The 17,146-nt window shown below is 41.9% G+C and overlaps 1 protein-coding gene across 1 annotated transcript; it reads right to left on the bottom strand.

Moving 5' to 3' along the window:
- Window positions 1-938: 938 nt before the first annotated feature.
- On the bottom strand, window positions 939-1,914 carry LOC130858576 (RNA transcription, translation and transport factor protein-like). Its single transcript, XM_057745274.1, has one exon. It carries the CDS (start codon window positions 1,847-1,849, stop codon window positions 1,118-1,120), a length of 732 nt encoding a protein of 243 aa, XP_057601257.1. The 5' UTR covers window positions 1,850-1,914; the 3' UTR covers window positions 939-1,117.
- Window positions 1,915-17,146: the final 15,232 nt, after the last annotated feature.

Here is a 17,146-nt window from a genome sequence, read left to right as displayed (position 1 = left end):
AGGGGTCGGGGAGCAGAAGGTTGAGGAGGTGAGTGCGCTGATGGGGAAGGAGAAGGGGGAGGACGAGGCAATAGCGCGGAGGTGGAGAGACACACGCGACAGGAGCCCCTCAGGCTGGGATGTATGCAACCTGGGAATCTTTTCCTGGTTTCCGACAATAGAGATTAAGTGGGAGGATTGTGTTCTCATTTAGTGTCCCGTGAAGAGGCCATTGTTCTTGGTCTGCCAAGTGTGTATTGGGGCCAAGCCTTGTGACAAAAGAAAATGAGCCTCTTCTTTTTGAGATTGTCTGGGTCAAACGTCTTCCATTTCCTGAGAATACAACCGAGAGGCGAGTCTGAGGGGATAGACATGTTCGACCCCATTCTTAGCCCTGCTGCCGTAGAATGGGGGAGGGGTATTGAGCATCACTGACGGGCAAAAAGGCGTCCCCCTGTGCCTCAGTGACGTCTCCCTGCGGCTGAGGCACCAGGGAGAAGACCGTGCGGCTGAGGCACAAAAGGCCAACTGTCCCGGCAGTCGCGTCCGACTGAGAAGGTGGCCCTTGAGCAACCGTGCGTCTGCGGCACCCGTGAAAGCAGAGGGGGGAGGTCCCGGCGGCTAGCCGGGCACTGACTCGCCCTTAGAAGATCCTCGGGGGTGGGAGGAAGTTTTCAGGATGGGCTAGAGGTGGCGAGATGTTTTTGGAGTCAGTCCAGGCTGGAGGAGAGGAAGCAGAAGTAATAGGGAAAGAGGACTGAGGAGCCCGCCTTTGAACCCTACCGAGGAGGCGGTGGCCGAGAGACTGTGGGCTTTATGTTTTGCTTCCACCACCACGTGCCTCACGGTGCACGGACGTTGTTTTGCGGGCGGCAGACGCTCTAACAGCCTGGTCTGTCCGTGACCCCCTTATCCTCTCACGGGAGTCTTCAAGCGGCAGGCGCCCTAGTGGCTTTTTTTTTTTTTTTTTTTTCACCTTCCCAACTTTATTAAAGAAAAAGCAACGATGGTAAATCTCTAGAACACAGTCAATTTTCTGGGATTCTTCCCTTGAAAACATGACATTTCCAAACACATGCCAAAGCGTACATGGTTCCCAACTGTACTAAGTAGGTGAGAAGCTGAAATCCTGAAACGTTCATCTTCCAACTTTGCCCAGTCTGTGGTCTGTCTTTGGATCTGCAATAATTGCCTGAATAGCTACTATGGCTTCATTAATTTTTGTCTGTAGCTCTCTGAGCTCTTCTGTATGCAGCAGTCGCAGGATTTGAGCAGCTTCATTAAGAACTGCGTCTCCTGTGTTAAAACCAAGAATATGCTTCTCTAAAGCAACAGGCAAGCCCTCTTTCGTTTGATTTGCTTTAGCAACTGCATCCTGTGTCAGGCGCTCCTGGACCAAAATGCGAATTGCCTTAAGCATTACCAGGTAATCATCATGACGCTGAATCTGAAGGTTTGCCAAAGCCATTACACCAGCCTTAAAATCAGGATTATTTACATCCAAATTGATCAATGGCTCTGCATTTTTAGCTGCGTTGTCAGCATTTTTTGTATTATCAGGTGCCAAGTCCTTGTATTTTTCAGCATTATCTCCATACTCAAGTCTAACAGCTAAACCAAGAAGCCAGTCGATTGCTTCTTGTCGATCTTGAATCTTGAAAGGACAATTAACATCTCTGAGATACTTTTCAAAGAACTTGGGCCAGTCACTACTGTGGATGTTTCTTAAATTACCTCTGTCTTCAATCTTGTAGTGTCTGATTTTCTGGTCTTCAATCCAAACAATAAAGTTTCTAAATTCTGTTTCATCTCTGCAGTTGAAGCCGGCCGGGTTGTGGTAGCCCAGGGCCTTCAGCTTGCGTCGGAACATGGTCCCCGCGGCTCGCTCCGGCGGCCCCTTCCCGGGCTGCGGCCGGGAAAGGCGAGGCGAGGCGAAGCGAGGCCCCTAGTGGCTTTTAAATGCCTGACCCGTGCCCGCACAATATTTTGGCCTCGTCCTCCGTCAGAAGGAAGACAGAAGGACCCTCACCCGTTCCGGGCGGCAGTTACTGGGGCGAAGTGAACTGTGGAGCCTTTGGAACCCACCGGGGTGTGGCCCCGGCCAGAGCTCCTCTGTTGCTTCCACAGCCACCTGCCTGTTCACAGAGGGTCCCAAGGAATGAGGAGAGGAAGTGGGGGAGGAGATCTTCCCCCAGGAGAAGTTCCCCACACGGGCCACCAAATGTCATGGTCGGAGTGTGAGTTGGAAAAGAATTTCCAGACACAAGGCAGAATGCAGGGAAGGTAGCGTTTATTAGAGAGAAGGTTGCTGTTTAGAACAGCGGGCCGATTTCCTGGTAGTCAGGGAAAGCCGACCCTGAGCATGGGTTGCTTGCCTGTTTTTATAGCCAGGGAACCTACAGTTATCTGCTGACTGGGCAGAGGATGTATACTTTTAGTGTGCTGAGCAGGAGAAAAATGGGGCAAATGCCTTTCCTTATATGGGATGGGCAAGGGACATGGCATGCTGCTTGGGAAAGTTTGGGACATTGCAATTGTTGCATAGTACAGAGTGATAGGAGTCCTGTAGCTCTTTGTTCTGGCAATATTGGCCCTTTGAGTCTATCTTGTTCTTTGTCCTTGGAGCACACCACAATGTCCTTTTTTTTTTTCCTTCCTCTTTCCTCTTCCTTAGTATCTTCCTCAGGGATTGGAAAAGGAAAAATTCCAAACTAGTATTTTAATTATTTTACTAGATATAATTGCTCCTGCCCATAAGAAGGTTATGTTTAGATTGATGTTGGAGATAATGGTGAAAATGAGGTGAGTACATTATCTGTGGGTTTCACGTATCTTCCATGTATAATTAAAAGAATTAGTTATGTAGAAAAAATCTAGTAATGAAGCTATTTCAAGGATTGATTGTATTGTGGGTTGGACTGTTTCCTGTGGACAGAATGATGTCATGCAAATCTTGTATTGTAACTCAGGAAATCTGTACTGTAAATTATCCTGGAGCTCAAATATCAGCATTTTAAAAGGGATTCTGGTGGTGTGTTGCACAGGTTGTAAGAAACTTCACCAAGATACTCCAGTGTTGTTGTATAGTGGACGACACTTTGCAATATCCGTTAAGGTGTTCTCCTCGAGCTTTCTTGTAACCATTACGCTCCCTCTGCCTTTCAGACAGCAGGCAACTTTGCATGCTCACTGTCTGTAGGAAGAGAGTGTATGAAGGCAAGAACAAAGAAATCATTGTTCACCTTTGAGTTCCAATTTAGATTCTTAAAACTAAGAAGAGAAACGAAAGTAATCTTGGAAGTTAATTTTCTAATGCAGGAGGAGACAGACTGGTTGCAAGAGGCAAGTCTGGTCATGTTCCCTGAAAGGGCTCAGTACTAATAAGAACATGAAGCAACAACTCCCAGAGAGGAAAAGCATGCATGAACACACAAGAGCAGATTACCTATCTTTCAAAAGTGAATTTTGAGCAAGGGATGGGAAACAAGATTCTAGAAGAACTCATCCAGGACTTGGGTTTCATTCAGCCTGGCTAAATCATGTGTGGCAGAGTGCAGATTGTTAAATGCAAGCTAGCATTTGGGGGGCCCCATGGACAGAAGGGGCTGGCCCTGAGCCCAAGGTTGTAGCTGGGGAGAATGCAAGCCTCATGGAGAAGTGCTGCATCCATCACTGTTCCTGAGAAGACTGTGCTGCTGGCGGCAGGAAGACTGTGCTGCTGGTGGCAGATCCTAGATTGTCTTAGACTAGATTAGGGCATCCTCTCAAGTCCAGTGTACTCCTGAATAGTTAAGGGAACACAACCAAGAGTCTCTGGCCCTCAAAGAGAAAGTGGGGGTGACTACCCAGGCCACTGAAGGAAGAAGAGGCACAGTATAGGACCAGCATCAGAGCTACTAGGGTTAGAGCATCAGCCAGGGATGCAGTAGAAAGAAAGGAGATCACCCAGGATCACATGGGCCTCTTGGAGAAGGTGAACATTGCACAGGCCAGAGCTCCCCCTTGATGTCAGGGCCCATTCCTCTCCATGTGGGAATTTATATCCCTCCAGGGAGAAAAGAAGGAGAAGAGACAGAGGGAATATTCCATATTTGACGTGTATTTACCCAAAAGAGACTGAGTTGAAACCAAAGACAGCAGTTAAGTGAGAAAAACATCTTTGCACTTCTAAGTCCTAAGACTCTCAAGTTCATACGATCTATAAAAGGATAAATGTGCAAAAAGACCTTGGAAAGATCCAAATTTCTAGACCTTAGAAAAATCAGAAGAGGCATTTGCATTGGGCCATAGGAGCTTCTCACTGGTGTTTGGCCATTAATGTGATTCAGCTTCTTGCTCTTCGTGTATTCCCTCCCTTCTCCCTTCTCTCCTCTTCCAACCAGCCAGTTCTTTCCACGTTTGCAGACCAGTTTGCCTGGAGAAGAAATCACATTGGCCCAGCTCATCTGTTCACATCAAGTCTCACCATAGTCAGGCAGCGCAAAGACTTCCCTGTGTCAGTCTCATCTCACGATATACACCCCATCCTCCCCACACCCCCCAACCCCGACGCAGGCACACGTGCATATGTGAAAAGCAGCTAAAGTTGAGTGAGGCAGACTTGGGGGATGACCTCCCCAGTACCTACAGTTAAAACACGGAAGAAAAATATACAGGTCACTGGGACCTAGATTTTTCTGTTCACGAATCTGAGCTTAAATGAGGTAGTATGTACCAACTGTAAAATAGATAGCCAGTGGGAAGTTGCTGTATAACAAAGGGAGTTCAACTCGAGGATGGAGGATGCCTTGGAGGACTGGGACGGGGAGGGTGGGGGGGAGTCGAGGGAGGGAGGGAATACGGGGATACATGTATAAAAACAGATGATTGAACTTGGTGTACCCCCAAAAAATAATAAATAAATAAAATTTTTTAAAAAATGAGGTAGTATGTGTGAGCGCTTCATGTAGGACCTGACATGTCCTGGAGCCCTCAGTGTTGGCTGTCATTACCAGCAGAATTAGCTCAAATTAGAACAAAACTCTAGCCTATTTTTTCAAAGTCTCTTTGAAACTTTGCTTTTTTGCCTTCCTCAAGAATTCTCTAATCATTCTCTGTAATTATTCTACACATGTACATCCTGCTTCTCTACCAAGACCAGAAAATCCTTTAGGAATTTTTCCTATTTTTCTTTTGGACCCTCCACAGGCTCCGGGGGCATGTTATACGCATAGAAACTGCTTAAATGATAGAATATTTTCAGTTATTCATTTGCTTTGCTAAGTATTCATTAAATTGAACTGAAAGTTTATGGAATTGAATTGATGGAATTGAATTGAAATTTCCCATGAATAAGACAGTAATTACTTGGATTTTACTAACGAACACCTCCGGAGCAGTGAGGCATGCTGTGTGCAGTCTCTCAGGCATGCCAGCCCCTTCCCTGCCTGTCTGTTTTGGCTCATGCTGTCAACCTGGAAAGCATGTTTTCACTTTCACAATGTTGTGCAAAGTCCACCTTCTTTATAAAGCCTTTCTTCAACACCACCCCAAGATATAATAAACCAATCCCTTCTTCAGTCTTCTCTAAACTTTGTGACTGCTGCTTTATTATAGTAATTTATTTATTATAAATTACATGACAACCTCCTCGTGAGAGTGTAAGCTCCCCGAAGTTAAGAACTATTTTTTATCCATCTTTGTACTTCCAGTAGCCTCCATGTTTCTTTGGATGCCATAATCACTTCACAGTGTACAGTAAATGTCAGATAGCTGCTGGACGCCTACCCAAGTGGTCTTACAGCTGATATAATGGGAAGACACATTTATGTAACTTGTCAGAGGGTGAGAGAGCTCGTCAGAGAACAAAGTGGCACAATGTGATGCCGCTCTTCTGTGCTGCAAGCATTCTGACGTGGAGAATAGAAAAGATACAATAGCAGAAAGTACCAAAGGGTTTCAGACCTGCTTTATGAATCTAAAAGATAAACCAGTCATTTTTAAAAACTTTTCTTATGGAAGACTTCAGACCTATCCAAAAAAAATAGAATAGTTTAATGGAATCTCTAACTTTAAGAGTTATTGACATATGGCAAATCTTATGCCATTTATGCCCTGGCCTACTTTCTCTCCCTACTGAATTTAGGGCTAAATCTAGACATCAAATCATTTCTTCTGTAAACATTACCGGATATATCTCTAAAAGATAATTATGTATTAGATATAACCATGATATCACTATTACTAAAGGGTAATACTACTTTCATAGTATATCAAATATCCAAATATTCAAATGAGGTCCACACTTTACATTTGGTTGATGTTTTTTGTTTTTTGTTTGGTTTTTTGTTTGTTTTATTTTTAAAATAAATTTATTTATTTATTTATTTATTGGCTGCATTGGGTCTTCGTTGCTGCACACAGACTTTCTCTAGTTGAGGTGGGCAGGGGCTACTCTTCATTGTGGTGCTCAGCCTCCTCATTGTGGTGGCTTCTCTTGTTGTGGAACACAGGCTCTAGGCGTGTGGGCTTCAGTAGTTGTGGCACACAGGCTCAATAGTTGTGGCGCATGGGCTTAGTTGCTCCACGGCATGTGGTCTCTTCCTGGGGCAGGGATCGAACTCATGTCCCCTGTATTGGCAGGCAGATTCTTAACCACTTCACCACCTAGGAAGTCCCTGTTTGTTTTTAATTTTATTTATTTACTTATTTATTTTGGCTGTGTTGGGTTTTCATTGCTGTGTACGGGCTTTCTCTAGTTGCAGTGAGTGGGGGCTACTCTTCATTGCAGTACTCAGGCTTCTCATTGCAGTGGCTTCTCTTGTTGCGGAGCACGGGCTCTAGGAGCACAGGCTTAAGTAGTTGTGGCTCGTGGGCTCTAGAGCGCAGGCTTAATAGTTGTGGTGCACAGGCTTAGTTGCTCCACGGCATGTGGGATCCTCCCGGACCAGGAATCAAACCCGTGTCCCCTGCATTGGCAGGCAGCCTCTCAACCACTGTACCACCAGGAAAGTCCCTGATTGATGTTTATCTTAAGTCTCTTTTAAACTATAAGCTCTCGCTCTCCACCCCCTTTTTCCCCTTGTAATTTTTTGGTTGAAAGACCTGGGTCATTTGTCCAATAGAGTTTCCTACATCCTGGATTTGATGACTGAATCGTCACACTGTGTGAATCATGTTCTTGTTTCCTGTGCTTCCTGTAAACTAGTAGTTACATTTTCAACCCTGTCCAACAGAATTTTCTGCAATGATGGAAATGTTCTGTATCCACACACGTGGCTTTCGCACTGTGACTGAGGAACTGACTTATTTTGTTTTAATTAATTTAAATTTATATAGACACAGATGACTAGTGCCTACCATATTGGACAGCACATAGAGGTTAACTGAAATTTGAATAAGGTTAATTGAAATTGAAATTGACACATTGTTAATTGCTACTGTAATGGATTCAGGTTTGCTTCTTTATCAAGAAATCTTCATAATGGTGAGCTTCCACTAGGGGGCGAAAAATGTCTGGTTGTCTCTGTAATGTTAGCAGCCTATTGAGATCACTTCCTATTTCCACTAATTCATTAGAGGGTTGCAAAATGATCATATTCTATTTCTATCATTCCTTCTTCGTTTATGAGCCTAAATCTATCAAGGGAAACTTCCTCTCATCAATAATTTGATTTTCCTGAGGTACAATTTATGTAGGAAAGGCAGAATAAATGCTTGATTCTTGTCTTTCTTTCTTTCTTTTTTTTTTTTTCAGAAAAATGATTTGGTTGCTAATATCCTCCAAAGATGAAACTCATTGGTTTTAGTGTGTTTCATTTCATTGCAGTTATTCATATTGAGGCTTGAATTGTCCCAATTTTGGCCCTTCATATTGGCTTCTGAATCCTTCTGTCATCACTCCAGTAGTTTTCCATAGCTTCCTTATTTTCTAATACAACAAGGTATTCTGAGCTTGTCATAATCATTTCCTGCCCCGGTTAATTAGCTATTTCCCCAAGAGTTTGGTTACTTTTGGTGGGAAGCTGTATTTAGAGACTGCTGTCTGGGTAGCAGCATAGATCAATGAAACTGGGTTCACCATTGTTTCTAGGCTTTTCCAGTAGATAGAAAATGCATCATGCATTTATACTTCTAATTCAAATTTAGGATTGCATTTTTTTTTACTTCTCTTATTTTATATTTATAATTCTTTCATGTTGAAAACCTTGGCTTCTAATGAATGAACATAATTACTTATTTGCTTTATCTTATTGCATACATAATAGTTTAGAATAACTGTATCAATATTATTATTAACAATATGACCACTGGAAAAAATTCAAGTTTGTATTTGCAGTTCTCTTTATCTTAGGGTACATCTCAGTCAAGTTATTATTTTTAAAATACCTTGAAATAGTTCTTTGTATAGTTAAGCCACCCACTCAATCCACAATTGGGTTTATTCATTTCATTTTTTATTTTCATAGTTATTTTATTTTCATCATGTAAAACATGTACATGATTCCAAAGTCAAGGATCTAACTACAGTAATCTCAAAAATGTCTGGCTTTTATCACTGTTCCCTCCTTTGGTCCCTTCCATCTCTGTGGGGAATTTTTTAAAATCAGATTTTGGTTTATCTTCCACTTAAACTAATAAATCTGGAACTTAAAAAAATTACCATGCACCCTGAGTCACAAGCGTTCCCATCTTGTTTCCGCAGGGCTTGTCCCATTCTTCCTTTTTTGCATTTGATTTGCCCAAAGTGAGGATGATGGCAGTAACGACCCAGTGACAGTTTGCATAAGCGTGGTTCTGGTCAGCAGTCAAAAATGCCAAGTTGTTTCCAACTTCTTTTTATGTTTGTTAGGGTCACAAAGTAGAGCTGAAACCATTTCATCCTTTCTGCTGATATATTCTTTGTTCTCTGAGAATCAAAATGGTTGCATCAGTGAAATAAGAGCACCAGAACTCATATACCTTCAGTGAGAAATTCAGGACCATGCATTTGCTGAATCCTAGAAAAAGAAATCATTTGGGGAAATAATTTAGTCCATTACTCTGCTCAGGTCTGCACTTAATGCATTTTAGGTAACTACTATCATGATCAACACCAAAAATGTACTTGTATTAGAGCTTTATGTGTGGTAGCCATGAAAATGCACCTTGTAGGTCTGTAACTACAGGAAATGTAATTGACCACGGAGGGGGTTGGGGAGGAAGGGAAGGCAGTAACTGATGTGCTCTGAAATCCATTGCAGCATTTTAAAAAATAACATCTTCATTTAGATAGAATTTACATACCATAAAACTCATCCTTTTAAAGTATACAATTCAGTAGTTTTTATTATATGCATAAAGGTGCACAACCATCACCATTATGTAATCCCATAACATTTTAATTCCTCCAAAAGGAAGCTATCCCCATCAGCAGTCGCTCCTCATTCCTCACTCCCTCCAGCTATGGCAACCCCTAACTCACTCTCTGTTTCAGTGGATTTGCCTGGTCTTAACATTTCATACAGATGGGATCATATAATACGTGCCTGGCTTCTTTTGCTTCCTATGTTTTCAAGGTTCATCCATGTCATGGTATGTGTCACTACTTCATTCCTTTTTTTCTCTCTCTTTTAAAAATTGTACTAAGATACATATAAAGTACCATTTTAACCATTTTCAAGTATACAGTTCAGTAATGTAAAGTATGTTCAGGTTGTGCAGCCAATCTCCAGAATTCTTTTCATCTTGTAAAACTGAAACTCCATACCCACTAAACAACAACTCTTGCCCCCCACCCCCTAAACCCCTAGCCCCTGGCAACCACTATTCTACTTTCTGTCTCTATGAGTTTAACTACTCTAGGTACCTCATGTAAATGTAATCATACATCATTTGTCTTTTTTTGATTGGCTTATCTCATGTAGCATAATGTCCTCCAGGTTCCTCATCTGTAGCATATGACAGAATTTCCTTCCTTTTTAAGGCTGAATAATATTCCATTACACACACATACACACACACACACACACACACACACACAGAGTTGTCCCTCTGTATCCATGGGGCATTGGTTCCAGCACACCCTCCTGCTACCTACGATGTTCAAGTCCCTTTAGTACATGATCAGAAGTTGGTTGAATCCACGGATACAGAATCCATGGATACAGAAGACTAACTGTATATTGACTGAAAAAAATCTACATATAAGCGGACTCACATTTCAAACCTATGTTCAGTGGTCAACTATATATGTGCATAAATGTATGTATGTGTGTGTATATATATATATATATACACTTTATATGTACTTCATTTCTTTTTTTCTCTCTCTTTTAAAAATTGTATATATATATATATATATATATATACTTTATTTCTTTTTATGACCAAATAATATTCAATTGTACGGATATACCACATTTTGTTTATCCATTCACCAGTTAATGAGCACTTCTTTGTGGTTAATATGAACAATACTGCTATGAACATTTGTGTATAAGTTTTTATGTGGGCATATATTTTCAATTTTCTTGAGTAAATATCTAGGGGTCGAATTGCCAAGTCTATGTTTAACTTTTTGAGGAACTGTCAGACTGTTTTCCAAAGGAATGCCATCACTCTACATTCCCACCAGCAACATATGAAATTCCAATTTTACCACATTATGGCCAACATCTGTTTTTGTTCATCTTTTTAGTCATAGCCATCCTAGTGCAGTATATCTCATGATGGTTTTCACATTTTCCTAATGACTAATGATGTTGAGAATCTTTTCATGCTTATTGGCTACTTGTATATTTTCACTGCAGAAATTTCTGTTCAGATCCTTTGCCCATTTTTAATTGGTTTATTCGTCATTTTATTACTGAATTGTGTTCTTTGTGTATTCTGGATTCAAGTCCCTTATCAGATATATATTATTTTCAAGTATTTTCCCCATCCTTTGGGTTGTCTTTCACTTTTTTGCCATCACAACGGTTGCACAGAGACCACGATGCCCATAGGTGCTCCCAGCCAGTGGCTGAATAAGGAAGGGATACTGAGTCAGGCTCATTCCCAGGAGATGTGGGACTTCTCAGCTTTGGCTGAAGGTGATTTTGGCTCAAGTGTCATTATTCTCATGGCTGGTTTTGTCTCAAGGGTCCCTGAAGGCTCTACCAATGCTTCTATCCAATCTTCCTTCGTTTTCTTCTTCGTTAGGATCAGACTTGCATCACAATCTGACAGCTCTCAGCCTTCTCCCACTCCCTCCCCATATTCTCTCACATCAGCATGTCCCCTAATAAGATCTTTGCACTTCTAATCCTGTCTTGGGGTCTGCTTCTTGGAGGACCTGGACTAACACACCATGCAATGGCAGCCCCCACCTTAAAGAAAGAATTTAAAACTTCAAGGCCAAAATCCTTCTGTAATGGGTGGCAGCAGTGACCAGAAGCAAAAACAAAAGCAGAGATTTGAACTCTCCAGTTTGCCATAATGTTTCTACTCGGCAAAAAGAGCAATGATTTTTCAAGCCAGATAGATCATACAAGTTCTGCCACTTGCTAATTTTGTGATTTTGACAAGTTATGTAACTTTCCTGTAGCCTTAGTTTCCTCATCTACAAAAAGTGTACAACAGTGCTGTCTCCCTGTGTGGTTAATAATGCAAAAAGCATCTGACAAAGTGCCTGGCACATGGTTGAAACTTGCCAAATGTTAGTTTCCTTCCCATATCCCCTCAATCAGACTTAGCAGAATCACCTTCAACTGTGAGATGACAGGTAATAACTTTGCTCCAGGATGAGTCACACACTCTTTACTAGAATAAGCACAGTGGAAAGTGCTGATGTTTCTCTTCCTGTTCCTGCAGGCTCCCTTTCCCTGATCTCTTCTGGCCCAGCTATTGCTCTTTTAGTTCCTAGACACTGAGGCGTGGAGGGATGAACGTCATCAGGGTTCCAAACACGGGCCCCAGGCTCAGACTCAGAGCTGCACGCCAGGGCCACCCTGGCCAGTGTTCACACATCTTCTCTTCCTCCTCCTCACCTCACAGGGATTTTTGTGTTGCTCTGAAACAGCTCCTCTTTGCCTCTTCTAGCCCCCGTCGCCCTCCCAATGTTCTGTCACTGAACTTATCCCCAGTGTTAACCAGCTTACTTCTTTCTCTTTTTTCAAATCTTTAGGCTAAATCTGCTCCTTTCTGTTGCTCTATCATGCTTCATCTTGGCGTCTCCCCAACATTTTCCTTTCCCTTCCACACGTGGTAAAGAGGGGTTTTGAAGAAAATCTCTAGTCAGTCCCGGCATCTCTCTAACCCAGCAAAAATCATGGTGTGGTTGGAAATGTGGATTATGGGTATATATTGCTATGTGGTGAAGATTTCAAAGTTATTTTTTACCTGTCAGAAGAAAATATAGAAAATAAAAATATAAGTTTAATTTTGTAAGCTTATATTTTAAAACTTTAAGCTCTATAAGCTCCCTGTTAGCTGTAAGTGCTCTAGAAGCTGTTATTAAGAGCTGGGATAATACATAGAGAAAAATTACCTTTACCTCCATGTTAAGTAAAAACATCTGCTAAAGCACGGGATTCTGTGCAGAAAAAGAGTAGGGTGACCCCATGGGGCAGATGGGACCCCAAGCCTCGACCAATGAGTTAAATCATTTGTTTCTCAATACAACACCCTTTGTCTGGTCCACACTCAACGAGTAAATAAAAATCTCAACAAGCGCCTTCAGAGACTTGAAGGAGTGTTCGGGATCTCCATCCATCTTCCTCCGCTGTCTGCCACACCCTGGCCCAGCCGCTGCCTCCCACTTTCTCTCCTCTTCTGATGAACCTCCTCTCTCCCTTCCTTCTTCCTCATCCTCAGATTTGAGAGGTAGAAGGGGAAGAGGGAGAAAACAAAACCACTTGTTAGGGAGCCACAGGCCCCTGTTTTCCCCTCTCTTTGTTCCTGATTTACTTCACAAAACAATGGTCAGCTACAAAGACCAAAGGAATCTTAATTAATGGACTGGACTTCTATGGAACACCATCTCAATTATTTGCTGTTATTTTCTTTACCATCTCACATGCACATTTAAAGTACTCATATGCACAACTATTTGAAAATTATAGTGATTTAGTTTTTGATTTTGTGAATAATAGATGCTCATTGAAGAAAAATATCAAATACAAAGATTATAAAGAACCACCTGAAATCCTACTATCCAGATATAGCCACTGTTTCTATTTCTGCAAACATCTTTCCCAGTGTTTCTATATACACCCCATATATTTTAACCTTAGAATAAATCTTGGCTAGAGAAAACTGAAGTGGGGGGTGGGGTGGCCATGTACTTAGGACACATCCGTCCACTGTGTTGGTTTATAGCTAACAGTCTAAGAGGAGAGACAGCACAGCACAGAACTTTCCTGGGGACTTGAACTGCCTCTGTCAGATTCCCCAGAATTTCTCTCAGTCCTTTGTTCCTCTCCCCGGGCTGCCTCCTCTGTAGGCAGCTGTGTTGCTGTCAGAAAACATGGCAGGGCTTTTCTTGGGACCATGTTGTGTTTCAGGGGCTCTCAAAAGCCACTGTCTCTTTTCCTTCAGATCAGTGTTTTGTTAGGCACCTCTTCTCTTCTTAAGCCAAGAAATTGCCCAACTTGGAGGTCATTTGGAGGAAGCTTGAAAACAGATCAGTTTTGTGTTTATGGAAGCATTTGTGCACCTGTTTTTCTTGGGCACCTTTAGCATCTTGTGGAAATTGTGTATGCCACTGTACACAGGTGGAGAGCTTCCCTGCATTTTTTTCACCTCCATAAATATGTAAATTAAATATTTGGAAGACAAAAAGTGACTTTAAGCTAAATTGTCTTCCCTTACCATTTTTAAACTATGAAAAATAAAACCGTTAAACATATCAATGGTTCTCAAAGTTTAGGATGACAACCACTCATGGAAAAGCTTGGTAAATAAGTAGATTCTTAAGCCTGAACCAAAGAAACCCAATCAGGCAGTCTGGAGTGGGTCCCCAGAATTTGCATCTTTAACAAGAACAACAGGGAATTCTGAGGAAGGAGCCTCTGTTGTGGGTTGAACTGTGTCCCCCTAAAAGGTATGTTGAAGTAAAGTCCTAACCCTGGTACGTGTGAATGTGGCCATATTTAGAAATAGAGTCTTTGCAAATGCTTAAGTTAAATGAGGGCATATTGGATTAGGGTGGGCTCTAGATACAATGACTGGTGTCCTTATAAGGAGAAAGAGATGAAGACAGAGACACACAGGAAGGAGGCCGTATGAATATGGAGGTGGAGATTGGAGTTATGCTGCCACAAGCCAAAGGACACCAAAGACTGCCAGCAAACACCAGAAGCTGCAAGAAGCAAGGAAGGATTCCTCCTTAGAGTCTTCAGAGGGAGGCTGTCTTTGCTGACACTGTGATTTTAGGCTTCTAGCCTCCAGAACTGTGAGAGAATAAATTTCTGTTGTTTTAAGCCACTTATTTTGTTATGGCAGCCCTAGCAGATGACTGCACCCTCACACTTCACTTTAAGGGACACTGCTATCCACTGCAGCACAAACAAGCAAAATGCAGATCAATATAATGTGCTTGAGGGTTCAGATTAATTGGGAACTGGGAGCCTTACCCACAGATACCTTAGTTTGCATGACAAATGTCTGACTATGGTTAAAAATCTAGACCCATTCTTATTCTAGGGGGTTAAGGACTAATGCCATCTAAAACATTTACAAGTAACTACTGGTTTTCTATGGCTGCTGTAACAGATTACTGCAAATTTGGTGGGTTACAACACAAATTTATTATCTTACAATTCTTTAAGTCAGAAATCCAAAATGGGTCTCCCTGGGCTAAAATCAAAGCATTGGCAGGACTGTGTCCCTTCTGGAGGCTCTAGCCGGGAATGTTTCCTTGCCTTTTCCAGCCAGAGGCCACCTGCATTCCTTGGTTTGGGGCCTCCTTCTGTCTTTAAAGCCAGCACTGGCTGGTTGAATTTTTCTCATATTACCTTGACAATTCTGCCTCCCTCTTCCCTATTTAACGACCCCTGTGATTATATTGGAGGCACCCAGGTAATCCAGGGTAATCCTACCTAATTAGCAACATTTATTCCATTTGCAATCTGAATTCCTCTTTCCGGTGCACCCTAACATATTCATAGGTCTGCTATTAGGACGTGGATGTCGTCAGGAGGCCATTATTCTGTCACCACAGGAAGCAGTTTGTACGCATTCAAAATTCTTTGTCATTCTCTTCTTTTCAAAATCTTCACAGAGATTCCCTGAGAGAAGTGAGAGGTACAAACCAAGCAAGGAGTAGGAGGTGGTGCTAAACCCCACATCACTGAAGAGATTTGAATATTCATTCAACAAATATTTACAGATAACAGCAAAGTTGGGATGAGAACCCAGATGCGTCACTCTCAGCCACGTTCTCTTTCCACCATTTGACTCAGCTCTGCTCCTCTCAAGAAATGAATCACAATCATGGACACGGAGATTGATTGAGATATTTAACTTGACCTTGTCTCAGAGTTGTAGGAGATTCAAAAGAATAAAAACATCATTCTCCTTCTTCCTGCCTCCTGCAAGAAGAGCCAGACCCTCTAATTCTTGGGTCCAGCCTCTTATGGTCCAGCCCCGACACCCCCACAACCTCACACTCCATCACTAACCCTTTCAGGGAAGGCAGTTAAGAGCTTCTCTCTAGTTAAGGGACTACTCAGGGTCTTAAAGGGTAGCCTTTGAAGGAGCTAAGCTAAAGCTGCTTCCCGCATGCAAGCAGTGGTGAGGAGGCTGATAGGAGTTAAGGAAGATGGTGCAAAATGGAGAGTGTTAGCTTTCTTGAGACTGGGAAAGGAGAGGAATTGGGGTTATAGGAGTTTCTGTGACTGTTGGACCCCTGGGACCTACTTGTAAGCAGCACTTGAGATGGAAGTGGCTCTGTGGATACCTTAATGCAGCTGGGTAGAAAGTTAGTGTTAAATAAATATTTAGTAAATAAATGTGACTGAAAATCCCAATATTGACTTTCAATAAAAAATGAAGAGGCTCCCAGATAGCTTCCTCCACAAGAGGGCAGACAGCAGTATCAAGCAGTATCAGCAGTATTTCGTCTTGTGGAACTGAAAACCACAGCCACACAAAGATAGAGAAAATGAAAAAGCAGAGGACTTTGTACCAGGTGAAGGGACAGGATAAAACCCCAGAAAAACAACTAAATGAAGAGGAGATAGGCACCCTTACAGAAAAAGAATTCAGAATAATGATAGTGAAGATGGTCCAGGACTTTGAAAAAAGACTGGATGCAAAGATCAAAAAGTTTACCAAAGACCTAGACGAATTAAAGAGCAAACAAACAGAGATATGCAACACAATAATTGAAATGAAAAATACACTAGAAGGAACCAATAGCAGATTAATGGAGGCAGAAGGGCGAATAAGTGACCTGGAAGACAGAATGGTGATAATCACTGATGCAGAAAAGAATAAGGAAAAAAGAATGAAAAGAACTGAAGACAGCCTAAGATACCTTTGGGACAATGTTAAACATGCCAACATTCACATTATAGTGGTCCCAGAAGGAGAAGAGAGAGAGAAAGGACCTGAGAAAATACTGGAAGAGATTATAGTTGACAATTTCCCTAACATGGGAAAGGAAATAGCTACCCAAGTCCAGGAAGCACAGAGAGTCCCAGGCAGGAAAAACCCAAGGAGAAACATGCCAAGACATATAGTAGTCAAGCTGACAAAAATTAAAGACAGAGAAATGTTATTAAAAGCAACAAGGGAAAAATGACAAATAACATACAAGGGAACTCCCATGAGGTTAACAGCTGATCTCTCAGCAGAAATTCTGCAAGCCAGAAGGGAGTGGCATGATATATTTCAAGTGATGAAAGGGAAGAACCTACAGCCAAGAGTACTCTACCCAGCAGGGATCTCATTCAGATTTGAAGGAGAAATCAAAAGCTTTACAGACAAGCAACAGCTAAGAGAATTCAGCACCACCAAACCAGCCCTACAACAAATGCTAAAGGAACTTCTCTAAGCAGGAAACATAAGAGAAGAAAAGGACCTATAAAAACAAAAACAAAACAGTTAAGAAAATGGTAATAGGAACATACATATCAATAATTACCTTGAATGTAAATGGACTAAATGCACCAACCAAAAGACACAGACTGGCTGAATGGATACAAAAACAAGACCCATATATATG

Source organism: Hippopotamus amphibius, chromosome 8, assembly GCF_030028045.1.
Source record: "Hippopotamus amphibius kiboko isolate mHipAmp2 chromosome 8, mHipAmp2.hap2, whole genome shotgun sequence".
Classification (NCBI taxonomy): Eukaryota; Metazoa; Chordata; class Mammalia; order Artiodactyla; family Hippopotamidae; genus Hippopotamus; species Hippopotamus amphibius.
This window is presented reverse-complemented; position numbering and strand designations above follow the sequence as displayed.

What these genes read in the sequence shown, in the direction of transcription:
- LOC130858576 (XM_057745274.1), bottom strand. Translation starts at nt 1,849, where the DNA reads ATGTTCCGACGCAAGCTGAAGGCCCTGGGCTACCACAACCCGGCCGGC.